General features: G+C 42.2%; 1 protein-coding gene and 5 non-coding genes across 6 annotated transcripts; 4 read left to right on the plus strand and 2 right to left on the minus strand.

The window, feature by feature from the left end:
* The first annotated feature begins 4,061 nt into the window (after nucleotides 1-4,061).
* TRNAM-CAU (transfer RNA methionine (anticodon CAU)) lies at nucleotides 4,062-4,148 on the plus strand. Its single transcript is given in 2 exon segments — nucleotides 4,062-4,099; nucleotides 4,113-4,148. It is a non-coding gene; the product is annotated as a tRNA-Met (tRNA).
* Nucleotides 4,149-5,534: 1,386 nt separating this feature from the next.
* Nucleotides 5,535-5,608, plus strand: TRNAI-AAU (transfer RNA isoleucine (anticodon AAU)). The gene has a single exon. It is a non-coding gene; the product is annotated as a tRNA-Ile (tRNA).
* Nucleotides 5,609-5,685: 77 nt separating this feature from the next.
* On the minus strand, nucleotides 5,686-5,759 carry TRNAV-AAC (transfer RNA valine (anticodon AAC)). Its single transcript has one exon. It is a non-coding gene; the product is annotated as a tRNA-Val (tRNA).
* A 1,037-nt stretch (nucleotides 5,760-6,796) lies between these two features.
* Nucleotides 6,797-6,883, plus strand: TRNAM-CAU (transfer RNA methionine (anticodon CAU)). Its single transcript is given in 2 exon segments — nucleotides 6,797-6,834; nucleotides 6,848-6,883. It is a non-coding gene; the product is annotated as a tRNA-Met (tRNA).
* Nucleotides 6,884-13,473: 6,590 nt separating this feature from the next.
* LOC123144884 (DNA replication complex GINS protein PSF2) lies at nucleotides 13,474-18,160 on the plus strand. The gene is made up of 8 exons (XM_044564136.1): nucleotides 13,474-13,780; nucleotides 13,896-13,970; nucleotides 14,418-14,532; nucleotides 14,833-14,932; nucleotides 15,040-15,070; nucleotides 15,160-15,252; nucleotides 17,303-17,455; nucleotides 17,885-18,160. Exons 1-8 carry the CDS (start codon nucleotides 13,733-13,735, stop codon nucleotides 17,903-17,905), a joined length of 636 nt encoding a protein of 211 aa, XP_044420071.1. The 5' UTR covers nucleotides 13,474-13,732; the 3' UTR covers nucleotides 17,906-18,160.
* A 1,052-nt stretch (nucleotides 18,161-19,212) lies between these two features.
* TRNAM-CAU (transfer RNA methionine (anticodon CAU)) lies at nucleotides 19,213-19,299 on the minus strand. The gene is given in 2 exon segments: nucleotides 19,213-19,248; nucleotides 19,262-19,299. It is a non-coding gene; the product is annotated as a tRNA-Met (tRNA).
* Between the last annotated feature and the right edge of the window lie 1,426 nt (nucleotides 19,300-20,725).

The following is a 20,725-nucleotide window of genomic DNA, read 5'->3' on the forward strand; positions in this document are numbered from 1 at the left end:
TTGCCCTCTTCTTATTGAATTGATGGGAGCTCCTCGTTCTGGCACATTTATTAAACATTTGAAATATGAAGCATATTGGGAGAGGGAAGATGCGGAGCTGCAAGTACAGATTGATTCGTGTTGGAATAAAAATGCTAGAGTCAATAATCTGGGAGATGTTGCCAATAATCTGGAAAAGTTGATGAAGTCTCTTCATGGGTGGAGTCAGGTTCACATTGGATATTTGCCAAAAAAACTTGAATCTGCTCGCAAAAGATTAAGTGTGTTGTTTAACAGAAGTGATCATAAAGCAATAGTAGAAAGGAAGAAAAATTTAAAGGAAATGGATGAGCTCCTGTTAAAGGAAGAAATTATGTGGAAGCAGAGATCATGTCTGAATAAAATGAAATGGGGAGATAGGAACACAAATTTTTTTCATAGGAAGGCCACTTGGAGAGCGAAGAAAAATAATATTTCTGCCATCAAAAGAAGAGATGGGTCTCTCTCTCAGGATATGGATGAAATAAAAGGTATCACTAATGATTTTTTCAAGAATCTTTATTCCTGTGATTCTGTGGTTAATCCGTCCCGTATCATTTCTCTTGTGAAACCATTGGTGACTGATCAAATGAATGAGGATCTTTGTAAGCCATTTTCTGAGCAAGAAATCAGCGATGCCCTATTCCAAATAGGGACGTTAAAGGCCCCGGGGCCAGATGGATTTCCTGGCAGGTTTTTTCAAAGAAATTGGGGGCTGCTTAAGGAGGATATTGTTCGTGCCATCCAACAATTTTTTATTTCTGGAACTATGCCTGAAGGGATAAATGATACAACTATTGTTCTTATTCCTAAGGTGAAGAATCCTCAGTCCATAAAAGACTTTCGTCCAATCAGTCTTTGTAATGTGATTTATAAGATTATCTCTAAGTGCCTGGTCAACAGACTAAGACCTCTGCTAGATGGTATGATTTCTCCTACCCAAAGTGCATTCATCCCTGGAAGATCAATATCTGATAATGCACTTATCGTGTTTGAATGTATGCACTCTTTAAATACGTTAAAAGATAGCCGTGGTGAATTTTGTGCATATAAGTTGGATCTAGCTAAAGCGTATGACCGTGTCGATTGGAATTTCTTGGAAAGAATGCTTCAAGCGTATGGTTTTGCTCCAACATGGATTAAGTGGATCATGTCTTGTGTTACCACTGTGAAGTTTGTTGTGCGTTTGAATGGCCAGTTGTTAGAGCCTTTTCATCCTTCTCGTGGTCTCAGGCAAGGGGATCCACTATCACCATACTTATTCCTCTTTGTGGCTGAAGCATTGTCGTTGCTACTTAATGATGCTTCGGCAAGAGGGGCTATTCAAGAGTTCCGGCTAAACAGACATGCCCCAGGTATATCTCATCTCCTTTTTGCTGATGATAGTCTCCTGTTTTTTAAGGGTAACTTGGAGCAAGCTCTGAATATTAAAGGCATTTTGTCGGCTTATGAGGAGGGAACTGGCCAACTATTAAGTCCGGATAAATGCTCCATATTATTTGGCAAAAAATGTTCTATGGAAGACCAGGTATCTATTCTGGTTATCCTTAAAATCACGATTGATGGTTTTGAGGATAAATATCTAGGCTTGCCTGTTCCAGAAGGTCGTATGAAGGCAGGTAAGTTTCAATCCACCAAAGATAAGGTGCTCAAGCGGGTTTCAGATTATATTGAAAAATATGCTTCGAGCGGAGTGAAAGAAATCCAGATCAAGTCTGTTATTCAAGCTATTCCCGTGTTTGCAATGGGTATTTTTAAATTCCCTGCTTCACTGTGTGAGGAGTTATCCCAGATTATCAGGAATTTTTGGTGGGGCGATGAAGAGAATAGGAAAAGAATGCATTGGCTGGCTTGGGATAAGATGACGAGACCAAAAAGTGAAGGGGGTATGGGCTTTCGTGATCTTCGGCTTTTTAATCAAGCACTCCTTGCGAAACAAGCTTGGCGTCTTTTGGTTTTTCCGGACTCTCTGTGTGCTAAGGTGATGAAAGCTAAATACTATCCTCATGGGCACCTTATTGATACGGTATTCCCTCAAGCTATTTCCCTTACTTGGCAAGGAATTATGCATGGCCTTGAATTGCTAAAAAAGGCATTATTTGGAGAGTGGTCGATGGGAGTAGTATAAATACTTGGAGGGATAATTGGATCCCTAGGGAATCTGGCCTACAAATTTGCGGTAAAAAGAGCAGAACTAGGATCAAATTGGTTTCCGAGTTATTTTTGAGTGGATCCAGGAGTTGGGATGAGAACCTGATAAGGCATCTATTTTATATTCATGATGCAGAGGAAATCCTAAAGCTCCGTATTCTTCGAGTGGGCGAGGGAGACTTTATTGCTTGGCACCACGAGAAAAGTGGCTTGTTCTCCGTGAAGAGTGCGTATAGACTAGCTCTGAATCTTAAAGAGCCGAGGAGTGTGTCTGGCAATTCCAATGATGCCATAAATGGGGATAGGAGGCTCTGGAATATTATTTGGAATGCTAATGTCCCCCAAAAAATTAATTTTTTTGCCTGGAGGGCTGCTTCTAATAGTTTGGCGGTTCAACTCAATAGGGTTAAACATCATCAAACTACTCTAGGTACATGCTCAATATGTGGTATTGATGATGAGGGTATCTTTCATGCTTTGGTGGTTTGTCCCAAGGCTCGTGCGTTCCGCATGGCTCTGAAGGAAGTGTGGAAATTACCAGCGGAGGAGACCTTCAAATATTCTGGACCGGATTGGTTCCTTATTCTATTGGACCAGTTAACTACGCCTGTTTGTGAGCAAACTATATTCATGTTTTGGAGAGCTTGGCACTTGAGGAATGATTTGATCTTTGGTAAGGGAATGGAATCCATCTCAGCCTCGGTAAGTTTTGTCGAAAATTATTGTGCATCTTTCTCGTCTTGTCATGCTAAAATGCAGGTGGAGATATGCAGTAAGGGGAAGCAAGTGGAGTTGGATCTTCAGCTAACCAATAACATTGAGAGGCAGGTTACTCTTTGGAGGCCACCTACCCCAGACGTCTATAAGATTAATGTCGACGCAAGTTTTGTGGAGGCCATTGAAGCTGCGAGCGTGGGGGTGGTTGTTAGAAATCACCATGGACAAGTGATCCTATCCTCCTGGGATTATATTGGTACTTGCTACAGCGTTGAGGAAGCGGAACTTAGAGCGTCCTTGTCCGGCCTATATATTGGTATGACTCTAGACATGCCCGTCATTTTGGAAACTGACTGTGCGTTTGTAGCCTCCGTTTTTGGTAAAGAATATGTGGACAGATCATCCCTTGTTGATCTAAAGAAGGAAGCTGTAGAAGTCTCAAAGTTGTTGGTGAATTTACAGATTTCTAAGATCAACAGGAGGGCTAATATGGTGGCTCATGAGATTGCAAAGTTTAGTTTTGATAATAGTTCTGATGGTCTTATGTTTCATTCTGTTCTGCCCTGCGTGGCAAAGTTTATAACGAATGATTGTATGAACATTTTAAATTAATTAATACATGGAGGGGGTTTTCAAAAAATATATTTTTCTTAGTTCATCTCTCTATTTGCTTAGACTACTAAGAGAGATGGAGTAGATATTTTCAACAACTTGTGAGAAATATTTCTCAAATAGGCTCCAAAGAGAGCATACCGGCCTTCATGCTTAGGCTGTCAAGACGTCGTATGCCTCTGCTTTATCGAGCAGTTGTAAAAATAAACTCTTGTAACATTTAGGACCTAAGTTTCTTTCCCAAAAAAAAACGTCAATGCATAGTGTGACTTTAAAATTTACCGAGCCAGAAAATAGAAAGTTTATTCTTTCAGTTGGAATTTGTAAGCTCCGAGTTCAGTTAAAAAAGTTACAATTGATCATACTGTACATGTTTCAGTTCTTCAGCTAGAAGGGCAACCTACTGTCCGGAATCGATCGCCCCGAGGAGCAGGCGCGGTCGGTCGCTAAATACGCGATGTGAGAAGAACATATAAGGAGAACAGAGAAAACATAAAAATAGAAAAATAAAATATTAATACACTCAGAGAATATATTAATTTGTTTTGCACTGGAGAGACAACGGGGTGGTGGCGCAGTTGGCTAGCGCGTAGGTCTCATAGCTAAAGCGAGTGATCCTGAGGTCGAGAGTTCGAGCCTCTCTCACCCCATTTTTCTTTTTCTTTTGTCCTCGGCCGTTCCTGAACTATTATCCCTGCTGACGCTGAGACTGGTAAAGTGCGGCGCCAACACTAGAACGCTGAGCTTCCCGCACCGTCTCGCGATGCTCCGGGCTCGTCACCCATGGCTCTCTCGCTCGGTTTTCCTGATCTGCTAGAGAATACGTCGAGGGTTTGAGCCTTTCTTCCCTTGGCGTTTGTTTGCTGTGGCTGTTCCCTCTGTAACTCAACTCTCTGGATAAACGTCGACTATACACATGTGACTCGCTAATTTTCATTTTTTATGACAAAACTAATAGAAATAGCTCAATGTGTGGTCTCATTCTTCTTGGCAACCACGTACAGTCCTGCCAATCGAAAATCAGTCTGTTCTTTTTTTTTTTGGATAAAAGAAGGGCTCGCCCCTTCCAATTTCCATTAAAGAAACGATAACAAGTTTAGAACTACAACATAAGTGCACGACATCCGAACCCTACTGCAACTACTGCTACCCCGCAATCGACGTCTCAAATCCTCATGCACCAGGAAGAATCGAGGCCAAACCCAAAGGATCCAAACACAGTCGATCAGAAACCACATCTACTTATTATAGACCAGGAAACACCAAGAGAGGCCCCAAAAGGACATCGAAAGTCTTGTAGAATATCAACCCAAAAGAACTACCAGCCGCATCAAGTAAACAACAGAGCATGCTCAAAGCTTCAAGGGAAGAAACCACATCTATCCTTCCAGGCGTGCCACATTGAATCTCCACCCGTGCGAAGCTTTGTACACCTCATTTGCTACCCGCTCTAGCAACTTTATTCCCAACTCCATTACCTCTCTTGTTTGCTCCTTTATTTGTAAAGTGGACCAATCCAAAATCCCGTGACACGTTAGCTTAATCAAAATCATTGGATAAATAAACTTCTTGTTATCAAAAATCACCTCATTGCTGCACTTTCATAAAGTCCAGAATAGAGAAGATATTCCAACTAATACAAGTTTTTTTTTATCTTCCTTTAAGAAGGATTTAATCCAAACCCCCATACATTCCTCAATGAAGAGGGAGTTTTTTTCAACCCAAAAGTACATTGTAACAAACAAACTCCATACTAGAGAAGCAGCAGAGCAAGTGATTAACTGATTCATCCTTTCCACAGAAAACACAAGTTTTCTCCCCTCTCCACCCTCTTTTTAACAAAGAATCTCCCTCACACAAGTCTGTTCTTCAGTTTGGCAGCGAAAAGGTAAGTTGAGTATCCATGAAAGAATGTACTCCCTCCGTACCAAAATTTTTGTCTTGGATTTGTCTAAATACGGATGTATCAAGTCACGTTTTAATATGACAAGTTTTTTGAGACGGAGGGAGTAATACGAGATCGAATTGGCAGAAGTGGCCTATTAGCTCAGCTGGTTAGAGCGTCGTGCTAATAACGCGAAGGTCGCAGGTTCGAGACCTGCATGGGCCATTCCTCCCTTTTTTTTCTTCTTCTCATTTTTTTTATACTGTTAAAATTGCAAAAAAAAAAGGAAGAAAAATTTTGTTTGGCTTCGCCCGGGTTCGAACCGGAGACCTTCAGTGTGTTAGACTGACGTGATAACCAACTACACCACGAAACCTTTCTGATGTAATTTTCCACACAATCTCTAACATAGTTAGGACAAAGCAAAAGCTGTATTGCTTTGTTGTTTTGCTCACTGACGTGGTACACAGATAAATGTCATGTCAGGTTCAGATTTTCAGCAAAAAAAAAAGCAACAAGTGTGTATTCTTCGACAATTGGTCACGTCATATAAACTTAATTTGTGTACTTGTGTTTCCAGTCAATGAAAACTAACACTTATGTTGGGATAGACAAGGTCTTCCCCATTCTGTATTACGATGCCCCTCTCTTTCTTTCTCATATTTTTATGCTGGCCTCAGTGATGCTTTTCTCTCTTCTGTTCGAGATATCATGGTGCTCAGTGTCTCCGAACAATTGGTTCGTCATTTTCCCTTCATACTTAACTTCCTCGGAAACCCCACTACAACTGGGATCACAAGATCTCCCATGTTTCGACCGTGTTTGAATGGAGGGATGCGAGTGGATGAGTCAAGACATACTTATGGTCAGTGAAAAATATTTCTTAAATATACCCAATAGGATGATGATGTCTTCATTTTTTTTTCTTGAGCAACTCATGCAAACACACCTAGGCATAGAAGGTTGGGTGGTAATTGAAAATTGCAATTCATCAAGTTGTAAGCTTCGACCTGACAATAGAAAGTTGCAATTCATCGAGTTGGTAGCATCCATTTTGGTAGTAGAAAGTCACCGCCCAGCAAGTTAGAAACTTCATTATGTGTATAAAATTATTTTCATCGAGCTTAAAATAGAAAGTTTGTAATGTTGAGTTGGAAGCTCCAAGTTTGGTAGAAAAAAGCTAAAACCTATCAAGCTGGATGCTTCATCTTGAGAAGTAAACAAAGTATGAAGTTTTTGTTTTAGTGTTAATATAATACTACTAGTAAGTACTAAAATGAAGTAGTTAAAACTAAAATAGAAACACCATTAAAAATGAAGTAGAAAAAAGCTGAAACCTCAAGTTGGATGCTACGCGAGGCCCATTAAAAATGTATTGTTCCATATACTATTAGTTTGCAAACCGTACACAACGGGGTGGTGGCGCAGTTGGCTAGCGCGTAGGTCTCATAGCTAAAGCGAGTGATCCTGAGGTCGAGAGTTCGAGCCTCTCTCACCCCAACCTTTTTTTCCCTTTTTTTCCTCGGCCATTCCTGAATTATTATTCCACTGACCAGCGATTTGTTTCAGCTGCCATGAACACTGGAGCAGCAACGGTCGCTCCAACTGCTAATTTCACAGCTCCGCATGATTGATGCCCCTTTGTCGAGCGCACTTTATTTTACATTACATCCGTCTTTCGCCAAAAAAAATCAGGAAAATGCGCATCTGTATTTTTTGGGTGCATCATATGCCTTCAAAAAACCTGGCATGCTATGTCACTGCTGCCATGTCAGTACAACATCATCTACTTCAGGGGCCATCACATTCAGGAACCACTTCAGCCTGTCAACAAAGACCAACAGAGTGCCAGTACTCCCTCCGTCCCTTTAACTGTCAAAAACGCTCTCATGTTATGGGAGGGAGTATCAATGTACTCGTGAACGCCTGACTGGTAAAGCAACAAACAGGCCAGTAGAACATCACGGCTAATACAGCGGCAGACCACACAGTGCGGGAAACTACAATGGCCAATTCTAAAACCTTGTGGTTAATAGATAAACACACATCCATGATGATCCAATACAATAGGATAAAATCGACACGCTGAGGGAACTAATGGCTTTTCAGCTAATAACATACAGCACATGACAACAGCGCAGCGGGTACCTTTGTTCACTACAACTAGATAGGAAGTGCGGCTTGCCGCACCCCACCCGCCCAGCCACATCCAACCTGGTATATGACGTTTTTTATTTCATACGTTTATACGATGAAAGGCAATAGTGTAACGGTTCAGTATGTTATAGCAAAAGTGCAAGGTTCAATAGGTCACGACAATTTGTTTACAAATATATATTACACAAGGCAACAAAAAAGAGAATAACTATGCACTGTTTCTATAAGAAAATTGTATAAGAACATGTGTTACACAAAAATTTTATTGTCTAACATTTTTGCAGTTGCACAGGTCACATGTTACAGATAGATAAGGTGCCCACATGATAGAACAAAAAAAACTAAGGAGCACACAAGCCTTTGTTTTCTCCCTAACAGATTGACTGCTTTACTTGCGATGATAGCATGCAGAACTTTGTGTTTGTTGATCCCTTTAACTGTCAAAAACGCTCTCATGTTATGGGAGGGAGTATCAATGTACTCGTGATCGCCTGACTGGTAAAGCAACAAACAGGCCAGTAGAACATCACGGCTAATACAGCGGCAGACCACACAGTGCGGGAAACTACAATGGCCAATTCTAAAACCTTGTGGTTAATAGATAAACACACATCCATGATGATCCAATACAATAGGATAAAATCGACACGCTGAGGGAACTAATGGCTTTTCAGCTAATAACATACAGCACATGACAACAGCGCAGCGGGTACCTTTGTTCACTACAACTAGATAGGAAGTGCGGCTTGCCGCACCCCACCCGCCCAGCCACATCCAACCTGGTATATGACGTTTTTTATTTCATACGTTTATACGATGAAAGGCAATAGTGTAACGGTTCAGTATGTTATAGCAAAAGTGCAAGGTTCAATAGGTCACGACAATTTGTTTACAAATATATATTACACAAGGCAACAAAAAAGAGAATAACTATGCACTGTTTCTATAAGCAAATTGTATAAGAACATGTGTTACACAAAAATTTTATTGTCTAACATTTTTGCAGTTGCACAGGTCACATGTTACAGATAGATAAGGTGCCCACATGATAGAACAAAAAAAACTAAGGAGCACACAAGCCTTTGTTTTCTCCCTAACAGATTGACTGCTTTACTTGCGATGATAGCATGCAGAACTTTGTGTTTGTTGATGGTGGAACTTGCACAAGTAACTCCACATTTAGTCCGACAAAATGATGGCAGCTTCCATGGAGCCGCCAGACCTGAGAAGCACAAAGAATGAAAACATGAGTAAACTGAAGATGTCATGAACATAAATTTGTCAAAAGTGCAGGATCAATGCACAATATTTATCAAACTGAAACATGCTAATTGGTTTGGAAGTACAACATGCACTTGATTTTATGTGTAAAAAAGGAGTGCTTACATGATTAATGGTGGATGTAAGTGTGAAGGAGGCAATGTAACTACAATCATCTATGATGATGCCTTCACAACAATAAAAATACTCAGCAAGACCTGGAGACTCACATAAGGGCATAATCTCCATAAGAAACTTGATTTTCAGTAGGAAGCGCCAAAACTCAAATCAATGCATAATATATTAATAGTGGTTCAGTATAAAGCAGCAATTTAGGGGCAAGCACAATATAGATATGATTCAGTACAAAGTACTCCCTCCGTCCCAAAATAAGTGTCTCCGTGAGATTTTAAATTGGGTTAACGGGTTAAGCATCTTTTAAGTTGAATGATAGTATGATGCCAAACAGAACATGTTTGTTAGAATGCATATTGAATAGTACAAACTGAATTTCAACTTGGACCATCCGATGTTAACACATATAATATTTTTCGACTTGCAATATAATTGTACCAAACCACAAGTATTTTTCGATTTGGATATACATGGGACCAAAAAATGTAACTAAAACTGCAACATGATATGACAACTACCACAACCAAAAAGAGAGCACGGACATGCTCATGTTTAAATCGGAATGAGAGAAAGAACAAAAAAATTGACTGCGCCTATAACAAAGAGGGAACAGAAGAGAGGAGGGAGAGGGGTAAGGGACCTTCCATGGCATCAGCTCTAGCCGGGGAGGGCCGGGGCAGACAGGTGAATCATGAGAAGGAGGCTCCTCTCTACCGGTGGAGAAGGAGCAGACCTCGAGAACCCTTCCTTAGTTCCTTTTGCTGCCGGTGTCGTCCTGGTACAGACCAGACATAATTTAAATTCCCTTGCATAGAAATGCATCAGGTTCAATCTCCCTGAATGAGGAAAAGTACATGTGCTACAGTTCACAGCAGCCTTGATAGCCCTTGTGTAGAAAAAATAAAGTCTGCCATCTTCCAACAAAATATAAATTGCAATCCTACAGTTTTGACATGTGCATCGACATTAATGTTTGACTTAACCAAGTAAGTATCAACGCTACCCTTTTGACGCAGGTCCATTTATTTGATTTTTGGAACAGTTTCGACACACTGCATGAATATTTCACATCACTATGCTAGTTGAATCGTGGAGTTGATGTCAATCAACATAAGTGTTATATATCAAAGTAAGTAAGCTGGCCTTTAATAAAGCATGGAGCTAAAATAGATCAAGTGGGCTACCTTACCGCCTTCTTGATTCCAACAGATCATGTATCCATTTTGAGGCCATCAAGTAATGAATCAAACTCCTACAGTTATAGCGCAGTGTCGATCATAAAAAATGTAGACGCGGGATTTTAGTAAGTGTCAAATCATGATTCTTTATAGCTGCAAGTACCTCCAGCCAGTAAGCATGCGCGCAGCCAAATCGTGAATCTTTATCACCTGTACTTGCAAAATCTCCAAAACAAGGATGTTTTCAGTTAGTTGAAGCTAGATATGGCATGCACCTTGGACGACTACCACACATAGCATGCACCAAAGTATGAATTAGTATGAAACTGATCATCAACTTGGTCTGGTTTCTTGGAAATCCTTTGAACGGCATATATATATACTAAAAAAAGCAACAAGTTTTACAATTCCTTTTTCATCATCCGTGTAAAACGCGAGATGCATGCCAAGGAAGCCCAACAACTAGCTAGTTTATACTAAAAAAACCTTGAGATGTAGGAATCAGGCTATTGAGTAGTTGGAAAAAATCCATGAATGATGGATCCACAAACACTTACAAGAGATTCTTTTCCTGATGGTCTCTTCAAGAGAGATTAACTTCACATCACCAGTGACATGTAATGTGGTATGTTCAACTACGTAGTAAGTATATAAGTGGTATTTTCTGTTGGAAATTTATCACTCACTGCTTCATGTAGAGTAACTTGAGTTTGCTTGAATCAAAAAAAGTGATTTAATGAATCATAAAGAGGAAACTAAACATCCAAACCAGTTTCGGTCAATCGGGGGATGTACATGTAAATTTGGAGGGTAGGAGGGGCAGGCGGATAGCTCACCGTGTACGCCGTTCGTAATGCCCATCACATGCAGCCGTGCAGGAGAGGAGGCAGGGGCTGAACATCCTTGCTCCTCTGGCCGCCCTCTAGGGGCTGAACATCCTAAGTCTATGTGTAGTGGTGGAGCTAGCAATTTTTGAAAGGCGGGGCACGTTGCAAGCTAAATTAGCAAAGTATTTCACTGTGGTATGGAAGTACCCTTCTACTTCCAAACTCATTTTGAGATTGGGATGAACAGTAAATTCTGAAAAAAAAAGTCTGAAATGTTTTGGTGCAAAAATTGACAAATGTTCTTAGTGCTTGCAAATTTTCATCCCGAAATAACATTCGTGGAAGTCATGAAAAAAAAAACAGCCCTCCAAAATGCTTTAGTAAATACCTTTTCTGGAGTGTTGATTTTGTCATGGTGGGGCTCGTCTCCTGAGTTCTAGGGAAACGATGACGAGCATGCCACGCTTGCGACGGCACAAGGTGTGCGGCAATGGTGCAGGTGCAAGTGTGGCACATGGTTGCTCAACTATGTGCATGATGGCAGCGGGCATGAGGTATGCGATGACGTTTACGTGACGTGAGTGATGCACATTATGGCAGACAAAGGGTGAGCGGATCATGTGAGGCTTCCTTACCTGTCCTACCTGCGTGCATGCTCAGCAACCTGTCATGAACCCGTCGCCAGATAACTTGTGAAGATGGGGTAGGGTTGCCGGATGGCTCTATGTGGGTCATTGGCAGCACTAACGGTCTTTGTCCACATTCTGCGTCCGATCATTGTCAAAATACTGGGGATGCCTGAAGGCCCCTTGAGTTGGCTCTCGGCGACTAACCTTGTTGATGCTGGTGGGCAAGCCATGACCTGTCCATCGGCATCGTATACATATTATGTCCAATTGGGTCGTGATGTCCATGGTCATGGTGGTGAGCGTGCATGACTGCTGAAGCTTGGCAATCTGGCTTCTTTTATTGAAAGTGGGGATAGTAGTACTTGGTGACTTAACTTTGGTTGTGCTATTGAGTATAAGGCCTCGAGCTTATAAGTGAAAACTCTAGGTGGCATTTACTGATTGTATCTGGTAATGTGGTGTTCCACATCATAACTTGTTGGCCTCATTATCTGGAGTTTGCTTGGACTTCTTATTCGGAGTAAAAAAACAAGATCATGTAGACACTGACCGTTGCACGACATTCCTTTATTGGAAGTGTTGTTATCGAAGCAACTTTTTCATAGTCCAGGTGTTGTCACCGGTGGTGGTTGAGGAAGGCGATTTGTGGCACACAGGTGCGAGGGAGCCAACCCCACTTTTTTGCTTTTTTATTTGAACCTTTTATATCTTTTGAACAAAAAGCCCAAGTTATGTTTTATTTCGGGGCTGTTTGGTTTTAGACGTAACCATGCCACACTTTGCCATACAATTTTGCCACACTTGCCTAAGGTTAGTTCTTCAAAATGAGAGCCACAAGTTGGCAAACCTAAGAGAATCTTGCCACACTTTTTGAGTGTATGAGATGTGGGACCCTAGTGTGGCTTGCCTAAGGTGTAGCTTGAACCAAACACCCACCTAAGTTGGTCAAACTTGCCTAACCTTAGGTGTGGCAACCTTAAGCAAATTTAGTCTCAAACCAAACAGCCCCTTCATGTTCCTCGTGACGATGGCTTTAAAATAATACCATTTTTTACGTTTTGACAAGTTTACAAAACATCATCAAGTTTCAAATGCGGAAATTTGACACAAACGAACAAAATCACTATCTTTCAGAAGCTAAAACTTAAAACTTGATGTGCCCTCTTACGAAATTCAACGACTTTACGGACCACGAAGCAATCGTGTGGCGGAGAATGATCGGGAAGGTGCGTGCTCCCCAAACTTTTGTGGTGGTTGATGTTAATGGTTATTATACATGCTATAGTTTACTTCAACGGGACATTCACACGTCGCATTTTTTTGTTTTTGTGTGTGTGTGTGTGCGCGCGCGCGTGCGTTGAGTGTTGGTTAGGTGCATTCTAATTGTAAAGAGGTTGGATCGATGGTGCTTATATTCTCTTGACGTGACACCATGAACCAATAAAACCTATCCTTTATCGAAAAAATGCTATAACGAGGAGCCTATCCTCTAGTGGCAGTTTAAAAGAAAAAAGAACTCACCTGAAGAAAAAGAAAGATAAACACAAGAAACTAGGGTGTTGTACTTTACTTTCACGAATTTCCGCGGTCAAATCAGATAGACCTTCTGTCTATTATAGAAATTCATTAAAAGTACAAAACAAGTTAAATATAATAAAAAGAATTACATCGAGGTCTTTAGACCACCGAACAACCATTACCACCGTCAGAATGAGCAGCCGACGCAACTCACTATGCACACTTTTTCATTTTATATAAAGTGATAGAGATCAGATTGAAAAAAATATAGTGTAAAAATAAGATATTTTTAAAATGAAAGGTGCTCTGAAGTTTTCTTAAAAGACAAATAAGAATTGATAATCATATTTATATTTTATTAGCTAAAATGGAAAAGTTTTTTTCTTTTTAGGAAAAACTGGAGCTCCCGCGGTGCCGCCCTAGCGACAGCGTCACCGCCGGCGCCCCAATCCCAAATCCCACCACTCCCACTCCCACCTCCACTCCCACCTCTCACGTGCGGCGCCGCCGCCGCCGCCATTCCGGTTCTTCCTCGCCGGCGCGTCGCGTTCCCGCCATCTCCACCCCGCCCCGGTCTTCGGCCATCGGGCTTCGAGGCACCCGGCGCACCATCCAGATCCGCCCCTGCCCTCCCCCCAAATCGGCATGGCGGGGCAGTCCGACCCGCATCTCTCCCTCTTCTCGCCCTCCGAGGTAATCGACCCCCGCGTCCACCCGTCTCTGTATGTATCCTTGTCGACCTAGGAGGGCTTGTTCCCCCGCTGCTGGCTCCCTTTGTGATGGCGGCTGGTTGGTTCGTTTGGTGCAGGTGGAGTTCGTGGCCGAGGACGAGATCGTCGAGATCGTCCCCAACATCCGGATGGAGGCCCTGAACATGATCTGCGTGCGTGCTCTCAACTTACTGATTTTTTTGCTTGTCAGTATTCTCCTAGTTCACTCGTTATCTTCACCGCGCCTCCATTTCTCCGGGATTTTATCCGGCCATTCGCTGTCAGTGATTAGTACACTTCGAAGCCGTGGTGACTGTTAGCTGCCTTCTAGTATTATGTGGCAATTCTTGAGAGAGCTGGGCCAATTTTAGAGTTCAGTCATGTCTAGGGTATGTTTGGTTTCTGGCCCTCAAACATCTGTTGCCAATTTCATTGCGAGAGTTTCCTCCACCCTGCATTGGCCAAAAATTCGGCAAACAATTGTCAGTTGTGACGGGAACATCAAATTATCCTTAGGCAACCGAAGTTTTGGCAACAAATGAAGCAATATCCAAAGCACCAATTGGTGCTACTCACATGGTTCAGTTTTGGCTAACATTGTACTCACCTCCATCATGTAGGGGGATTTCGGACCCTTCTTCCCACAAATTCCAAGCAAGGTCCCTCTGTGGCTTGCTGTGGCACTCAAGAGGCGTGGCAAGTGCACCATACGTGCACCCGAGTGGATGACTGTTGGTGAGTGCTCCGCTCGCTTGCTTGTTTTAGTAGCTTCATCTCCTGTCAAACCTGTATCGTAGCTTATAGGATTACATTTGCTACATGCTGGTGCATATATGACAAGTCATACAGGGGAGCTCTGTACCTCTAACTTATTGAGTGATGCATGCGACCAGTGTGCACGTTTTCTGAATTTTTGTGTGCTTGCCCATTTGTCCTTCAGTTGCACCATCTGGTGAAACTGACACTGCTTATATTTGATAGTACATACTTAACTGCCTATTTCGCCCCTTAAATGTTTGTTATCTTTGTTGCTAGAGCGCTTAACACAGGTGTTGGATGCTGAAAGAGAGTCACCTAGGGAATTTCAGCCATTACCATTCCACTATATCGAAATTTCTAAGCTTCTGTTTGATCAGTAAGCAGACCTTGCAACTCTCTGACTTCTTTTGTTGTAGTAAGAACCTATATAATTCCGTTAAATAAACAGTATATATAGCCTAATTCTCTTCTTTTTTTGTACAGTGCTCGTGATGACATCACAGATGCTTACTTGGTGAGTTATAAAGAAATCTGAAGGAAAATTTGTACTGTCTAGTTTGCTACGATTTTCTTAAAAGATTCTTACTTTTAGCTTTGATACAGGTGAGATCTTTGATCGAGGATATCAGAGATGTCAGGTTCCATAAGGTCGAGACTGGATTAGAGACAATATCTGGCCGTACTCATGCTGTGAAGGTATGTTTTTGTCCTCCACTTCCAGCCACTGTCTCCTAAAATTCTGCTGTTAAAGTTGTCATGGAGATGTGTAATATGTCTCCTTTTTTCTCAATTACATTAACAGTTCTGGTGTTTTTCTTGAAGTGATCTTATATGCGTATCTATAGGTTAACCTTCTCGTTTCTCATGGAACTCTTCAGTTAACAATACACTTCTACAAAAATTTGAACATGTCTAGGGTTCTATGAATATTCAAATGTTGATAATATGATTATGGGTTACAAAATTATGAGAGTTTCTGATTATTATTTTTGAAACTGCAACATTTCATTCCATACTTAAACCCGCACAGCAAGATTGCTGGCGACCAAAGGCGATACAAAGCCTGGGGCCTGCTCATGCCACACAGAACTGGCTACCGCTACCCTAAAGCCATATGTGGTAGTTCATGGGCAGCTTTATTACATTCACGCTTACAGAAATGAAATTCGAAGCTGTCAAAACCAGCTCGACATAAACTGCGAGTCTCCCTGAGGAGGACTCCGATCGACGCTGAATCAGGTTCTCTTGACTTTAGAGCATTTCACCAGATTGAGGGAGTCAGACTCAAAGATAACTCTGTGCAGCCCCAGCTCTAGCCCAGCCTCAACCGATTTGATGCACGCCGCTGCTTCTGCATGTAATGGGCTAGACAGGTAACCAAACTTCCCAGCAGCCGCTGCGAGGAAGTCCCCCTGATCTGTTCTGAAGATACATCCCCACGCTACAGCTCCGAAATCAGCAAGAAATGCAGCGTCAAAGTTCACCTTGATGAAGTTCTCCTTTGGCCTGCACCACACAGCTTTCTCCTTCTGGACAGCTTCGGCCTGCTGCATTGGGGCTGGTTTCGCAAAGTCCATAGTGTGCTTCCTGACTGCAGCGCTCACATCCTCAGTTGATCTCACCTTGTCTCCAGCATTTGCTTTATTTCTGGCAGTTCACCACTCCCACTGCAGAACAAGAACATCATCTCGCCGGTTGCTGTTCAAACTCCATAGGTGATGAAACATCTCCATTCTGATCTGGCATTTCACCAATTCTAGGCGGGCATCCCAGCTGCCTCCAAACCCGTTCCACGTTTTTGCATTTTACAAATAGATGGCCCCCGACCTCATCCAGCGAACCGCACATTGGACAGATTGTGTTGAGATCAACCTTCTTCCTTTTTATGTAAATTCTCAGCGGTAAGCTATTCCGAGCGAGCCTCTGAGTGAAAATCCGTACCTTATCCGGCATGGATAGGTTCCAGTAATGACTCCAAATGTGAGCACCACGACCTGCACCCGATGAGGATTCAGCATCACGGCTTAGCCGCACATCCCTGAGTCGCACGCCGAGGTGATAAGCTGATTTTACAGAGAACCTTCCCTTGGGGTCAAAGTGACAAGCAATATGATCTTCCATGCCCTCACGGATTGGAATAGCTATAATATCTTTTGCATCTTCTTGAGAAAAGAGGCTGACAACCAACTGATCATCCCATGTTTCAGTTACTGGATCCACCAGGTTGCTTACCTTAGTAATGACAGCGTTGCCTCAGACAGACCTCGGTTTTCTGTGTCACCCCATGGTATCCATGGGTCCTCCCACACCTTAATGTTATCCCGTGAACCCACTCCGCAAATCACTCCTTCCTTGAAGAGTGCAATGCCTTTGAGAATACTTCTCCATGTGTACGAAATGCCATCCTTCGCCTCTGCCTCCAGGACTGAGCAGTTTGGGTAGTACCGAGCTTTGAGGACTCGAGCACAAAGAGTACCCGGGGCGTCCAGCAGCCGCCACCGCTGACGGGACAGCATTGCGAGGTTGAAAATGTGTAGATCCCGTAAACCCAGGCCTCCCTCCTTCTTTGATGAGCCTGGCATACTGCTTTACTTGTGGCGTACATGTTTGTTACAGTATTACTACACATTGTTTATTACTTGTGGTACAGCAATCTGAGCCTGTTTTGGGCTCACTATGTGATAAAAGTTAACAAGCTGATCCCTCGCTCACTGCCTTGTGCTTCTTTTTTCCTGCATTTTGACAGCTCAAAAATCTCTCTGCAATGGAGGTGAATATCGTGCGTCCATTTATGGTGAGAACTTTGCAGGCGTTCTACAAGCATGATAGCCCACAGATGATTCAGCAGGCAGACAACACAGGGAGCAGATCAACACCAGTCACAGATCGTGGTCCAAGGGTAAGCCCTCTCTTCTGCAGTCATGATTTCTACTGTCCTCTAGGAAGTACTCCCTCCGTTCCAAAATACTTGACTTCCATTTGTCCAAAAATGAATGTACCTATATAGTAAAACATGTCTAGATACATCTATATTTTGACAAATGGAAAGCATGTATTGTGGAACGGAGGGAGTAGCTTTCTTTAGCTGATTCTCTCCAAGGTGCAATGTCGATTGCCTACCACAAATCTAGTTTAACATGATCAAGTTGGGTGAGCCTATCTGACGGATAACAAGTTTGGATATTTCACAAGAGCCTGTACTCCGTATTTTCATGCTTCTGATAACATGCCTAATAAAATCCTTGCTTAAATCCGCGAACTCCTAACAGTATCGTTTGTCATCAAAAGCTCCACATAACAAATTCCCCCTTCCCTTTTGCTTGTGCAGAGAGACCTAAGGCGCAGGTAACGAGCATACTCGTGCCGAAACAGCTGAGGCGCGGGTTGTGAGCGGGACATCCATGAGCGTGTCACTTGTATTTTGCGGATAATTCTCTGCATAGGAGTGGAATTGTAGTGAACAAAGGTACCCGCTGCGCTGTTGTCGTGTGCTGTATGTTATTAGCTGAAGAGCCATTTTAGTTCCCTCAGCGCGTCTATTTTATCCTACTGTATCGGATCATGAATGGATGTGTGTTTATCTATTAACCACAAGGTTTTAGAATTGGCCATTGTAGTTTCCCGCAGTGTGTGGTCTGCTGCTGTATTAGCCGTGATGTTCTACTGGTCTGTTTGTTGCTTTGCCGGTCAGGCGATCACGAGTACATTGATACTCCCTCCCTCCGTCCCATAATATAAGAGCGTTTTTCACAGTTAAAGGGACGGAGGGAGTATGTCATAACGACCAGTGCTGGCACTCTGTTGGACTCGCTTCGAGTGGTCCGTGTCGACAGGCTGAAGTGGTTCCTCAATGTGATGGCCCCTGAAGTAGATGGTGTTGTACTGACATGGCAGCAGTGACATAGCATGCCAGGTTTTTTGAAGGCATATGATGCACACACAAAAAATACAGATACACCTTTTCTTGAATATTTTGATTTTGGTGAAGACGGATATAATCTATACTACTATATAGTGTACGAGTTTTGAATAGGAGTGGACAATCAATCCTAACCATTTATGTCCTAGATCCAACGGCTGAAAATAGTGGGATTCGTAGTGAACAGTGCATGGTTGTTGCATCCATCATGTTCTAGAATGAACCGCTTGATACTTCTCAAGAGATGTGGCCCAAACTGATTCCTCTTTGGGCCAGGCATGTTGTAGCTTGAGGTTGGCAACGAGTTGAGCCTAAAAAATGGTTTTGAGGGAGAAACATAAAGTAAAGTTAAATTCATTTTTAATTCTTTTCTTTATTAACATTTTTTGCAGGATTCTTTATTAACAAATTGTGGGGATTGCATATATTAATTCGTACTTTCTTTATAATAAATTTATTTCAGCATTTATAAATCAAGATTGTTTTGCTTTGAATCAATCAGCAAGTGTATGTTTTTCCCTACCAAAACTCACGCCATAAAGTTAAAACGTGCATTGCACATGCATATATACTAGTGTAAAATAAAGCGCGGTCGACAAAGGGGAATCAATCATGCGAGCTGTGAAATTAACAGTTGGAGCGACCGTTGCCGCTCCAGTGTTCATTGGCAGCTGAAACAAATCACCGGACAGTGGAATAATAATTCAGGAACGGCCGAGGACAAAAGAAAAAAATGATGGGGTGAGAGAGGCTCGAACTCTCGACCTCAGGATCACTCGCTGTAGCTATGAGACCTACGCGCTAGCCAACTGCGCCACCACCCCGTTGTGTACTGCTTGCAAATCAAGTCTATATGGACTAACTCGTATTTAATGGGCCCTGGGCCACCACGCTTTGTCTTAAGTTTGTCTTAATCCATCCACTCCCATCCCTCCATCCAAACACATTCGAAACATGGGAGATCTTTGAAAGATTGCGTGGAAGCGTATGCCTCTGGCAGGGACGCGCTGCATGTTAAATATCCAACGGTAGATTACAGAGTTACGGTAGTTAGGTCGTGGATTGATCCCCAAGAAAGACTATACAAGATATGAGGAGAAACCCTAACAACCCAACTACCAGATTACAACAACACCACGCACGCAATCTATACCTACCAGAAGTATATACGGTTTATACACCACCGTATATACACGTACAACTCTTTCTAACACGCCCCCTCAATCACAGCTTCACCAAGTTGAGATTGCTCTTAAGTCTTCTAGTTTCCGCCATGATAAGGCTTTGGTAAACCCATCTGCAACTTGATCATCTGTGGGAATAAAACGAATGTCTAGTAGTTTGTGAGCTACTCTTTCTCGAACAAAATGATAGTCAACCTCTATGTGTTTGGTTCTTGCATGAAATACTGGATTTGCTGATAAATATGCATCGCCAATGTTATCACACCAGAGGCGAGCAACTGGTGAATGAATAACTCCAAGTTCACTCAGCAAAGTTTGAACCCAAATAATCTCAGCTGTAGCATTAGCTAAATATTTATATTGCGCCTCTGTATTAGACCTAGAGACGGTGGCTTGCTTACATGCACTCCAGGAAATCAAATTTTGATCAAAGAACACACAGAATCCTCCTGTTGATCTTCCATCATCTGGACATCCTGCCCAGTCAGCATCTGAGAAAGCACTAACAATGTTGAATGTTGACTTAATAAATTTTAGACATGTACTCATAGTACCTCTGAGATATCTCAAAATCCTTTTAACTTCTGTCATATGTTGAGAAGTAGGAGAATGCAAGTACTGACATACTTTGTCATCAGGAAAACAAATGCCAGGTCTTGTCAGTGTTAAGTACTACGAAGCACCTACGATACTTATGTACTTTGTTGACTCTTCGGCCCCCAAAGGTTCTCCTTCTTCTCTTGACAGTTTTTCTAATGCAGAGAGAGGCATGTTTCAAACCTTGCAATTCATCATACCTGCACGTTTCAATATATCCAAGACATATTTTTCTTGGGTAGTATACCATCTTTTACCTTTCTAACTTCAATTCCCAAGAAGTAGTGTAGGTCACCTAAATCTTTCAAGGCAAAGTCCTTTTTAAGATCTTCTAACAATGCCACAGTTGTATCTTGTGATGAACTAGCAACAATAATATCATCAACATAGACCAGCATAAAAATAGTGATCTTCCCTTTCCTATAAAGAACAAAGAAGTATCTCCCTTGGACGGTTTGAAACCAATTGC

Source organism: Triticum aestivum, chromosome 1B (assembly GCF_018294505.1).
Source record: "Triticum aestivum cultivar Chinese Spring chromosome 1B, IWGSC CS RefSeq v2.1, whole genome shotgun sequence".
NCBI lineage: Eukaryota > Viridiplantae > Streptophyta > Magnoliopsida > Poales > Poaceae > Triticum > Triticum aestivum.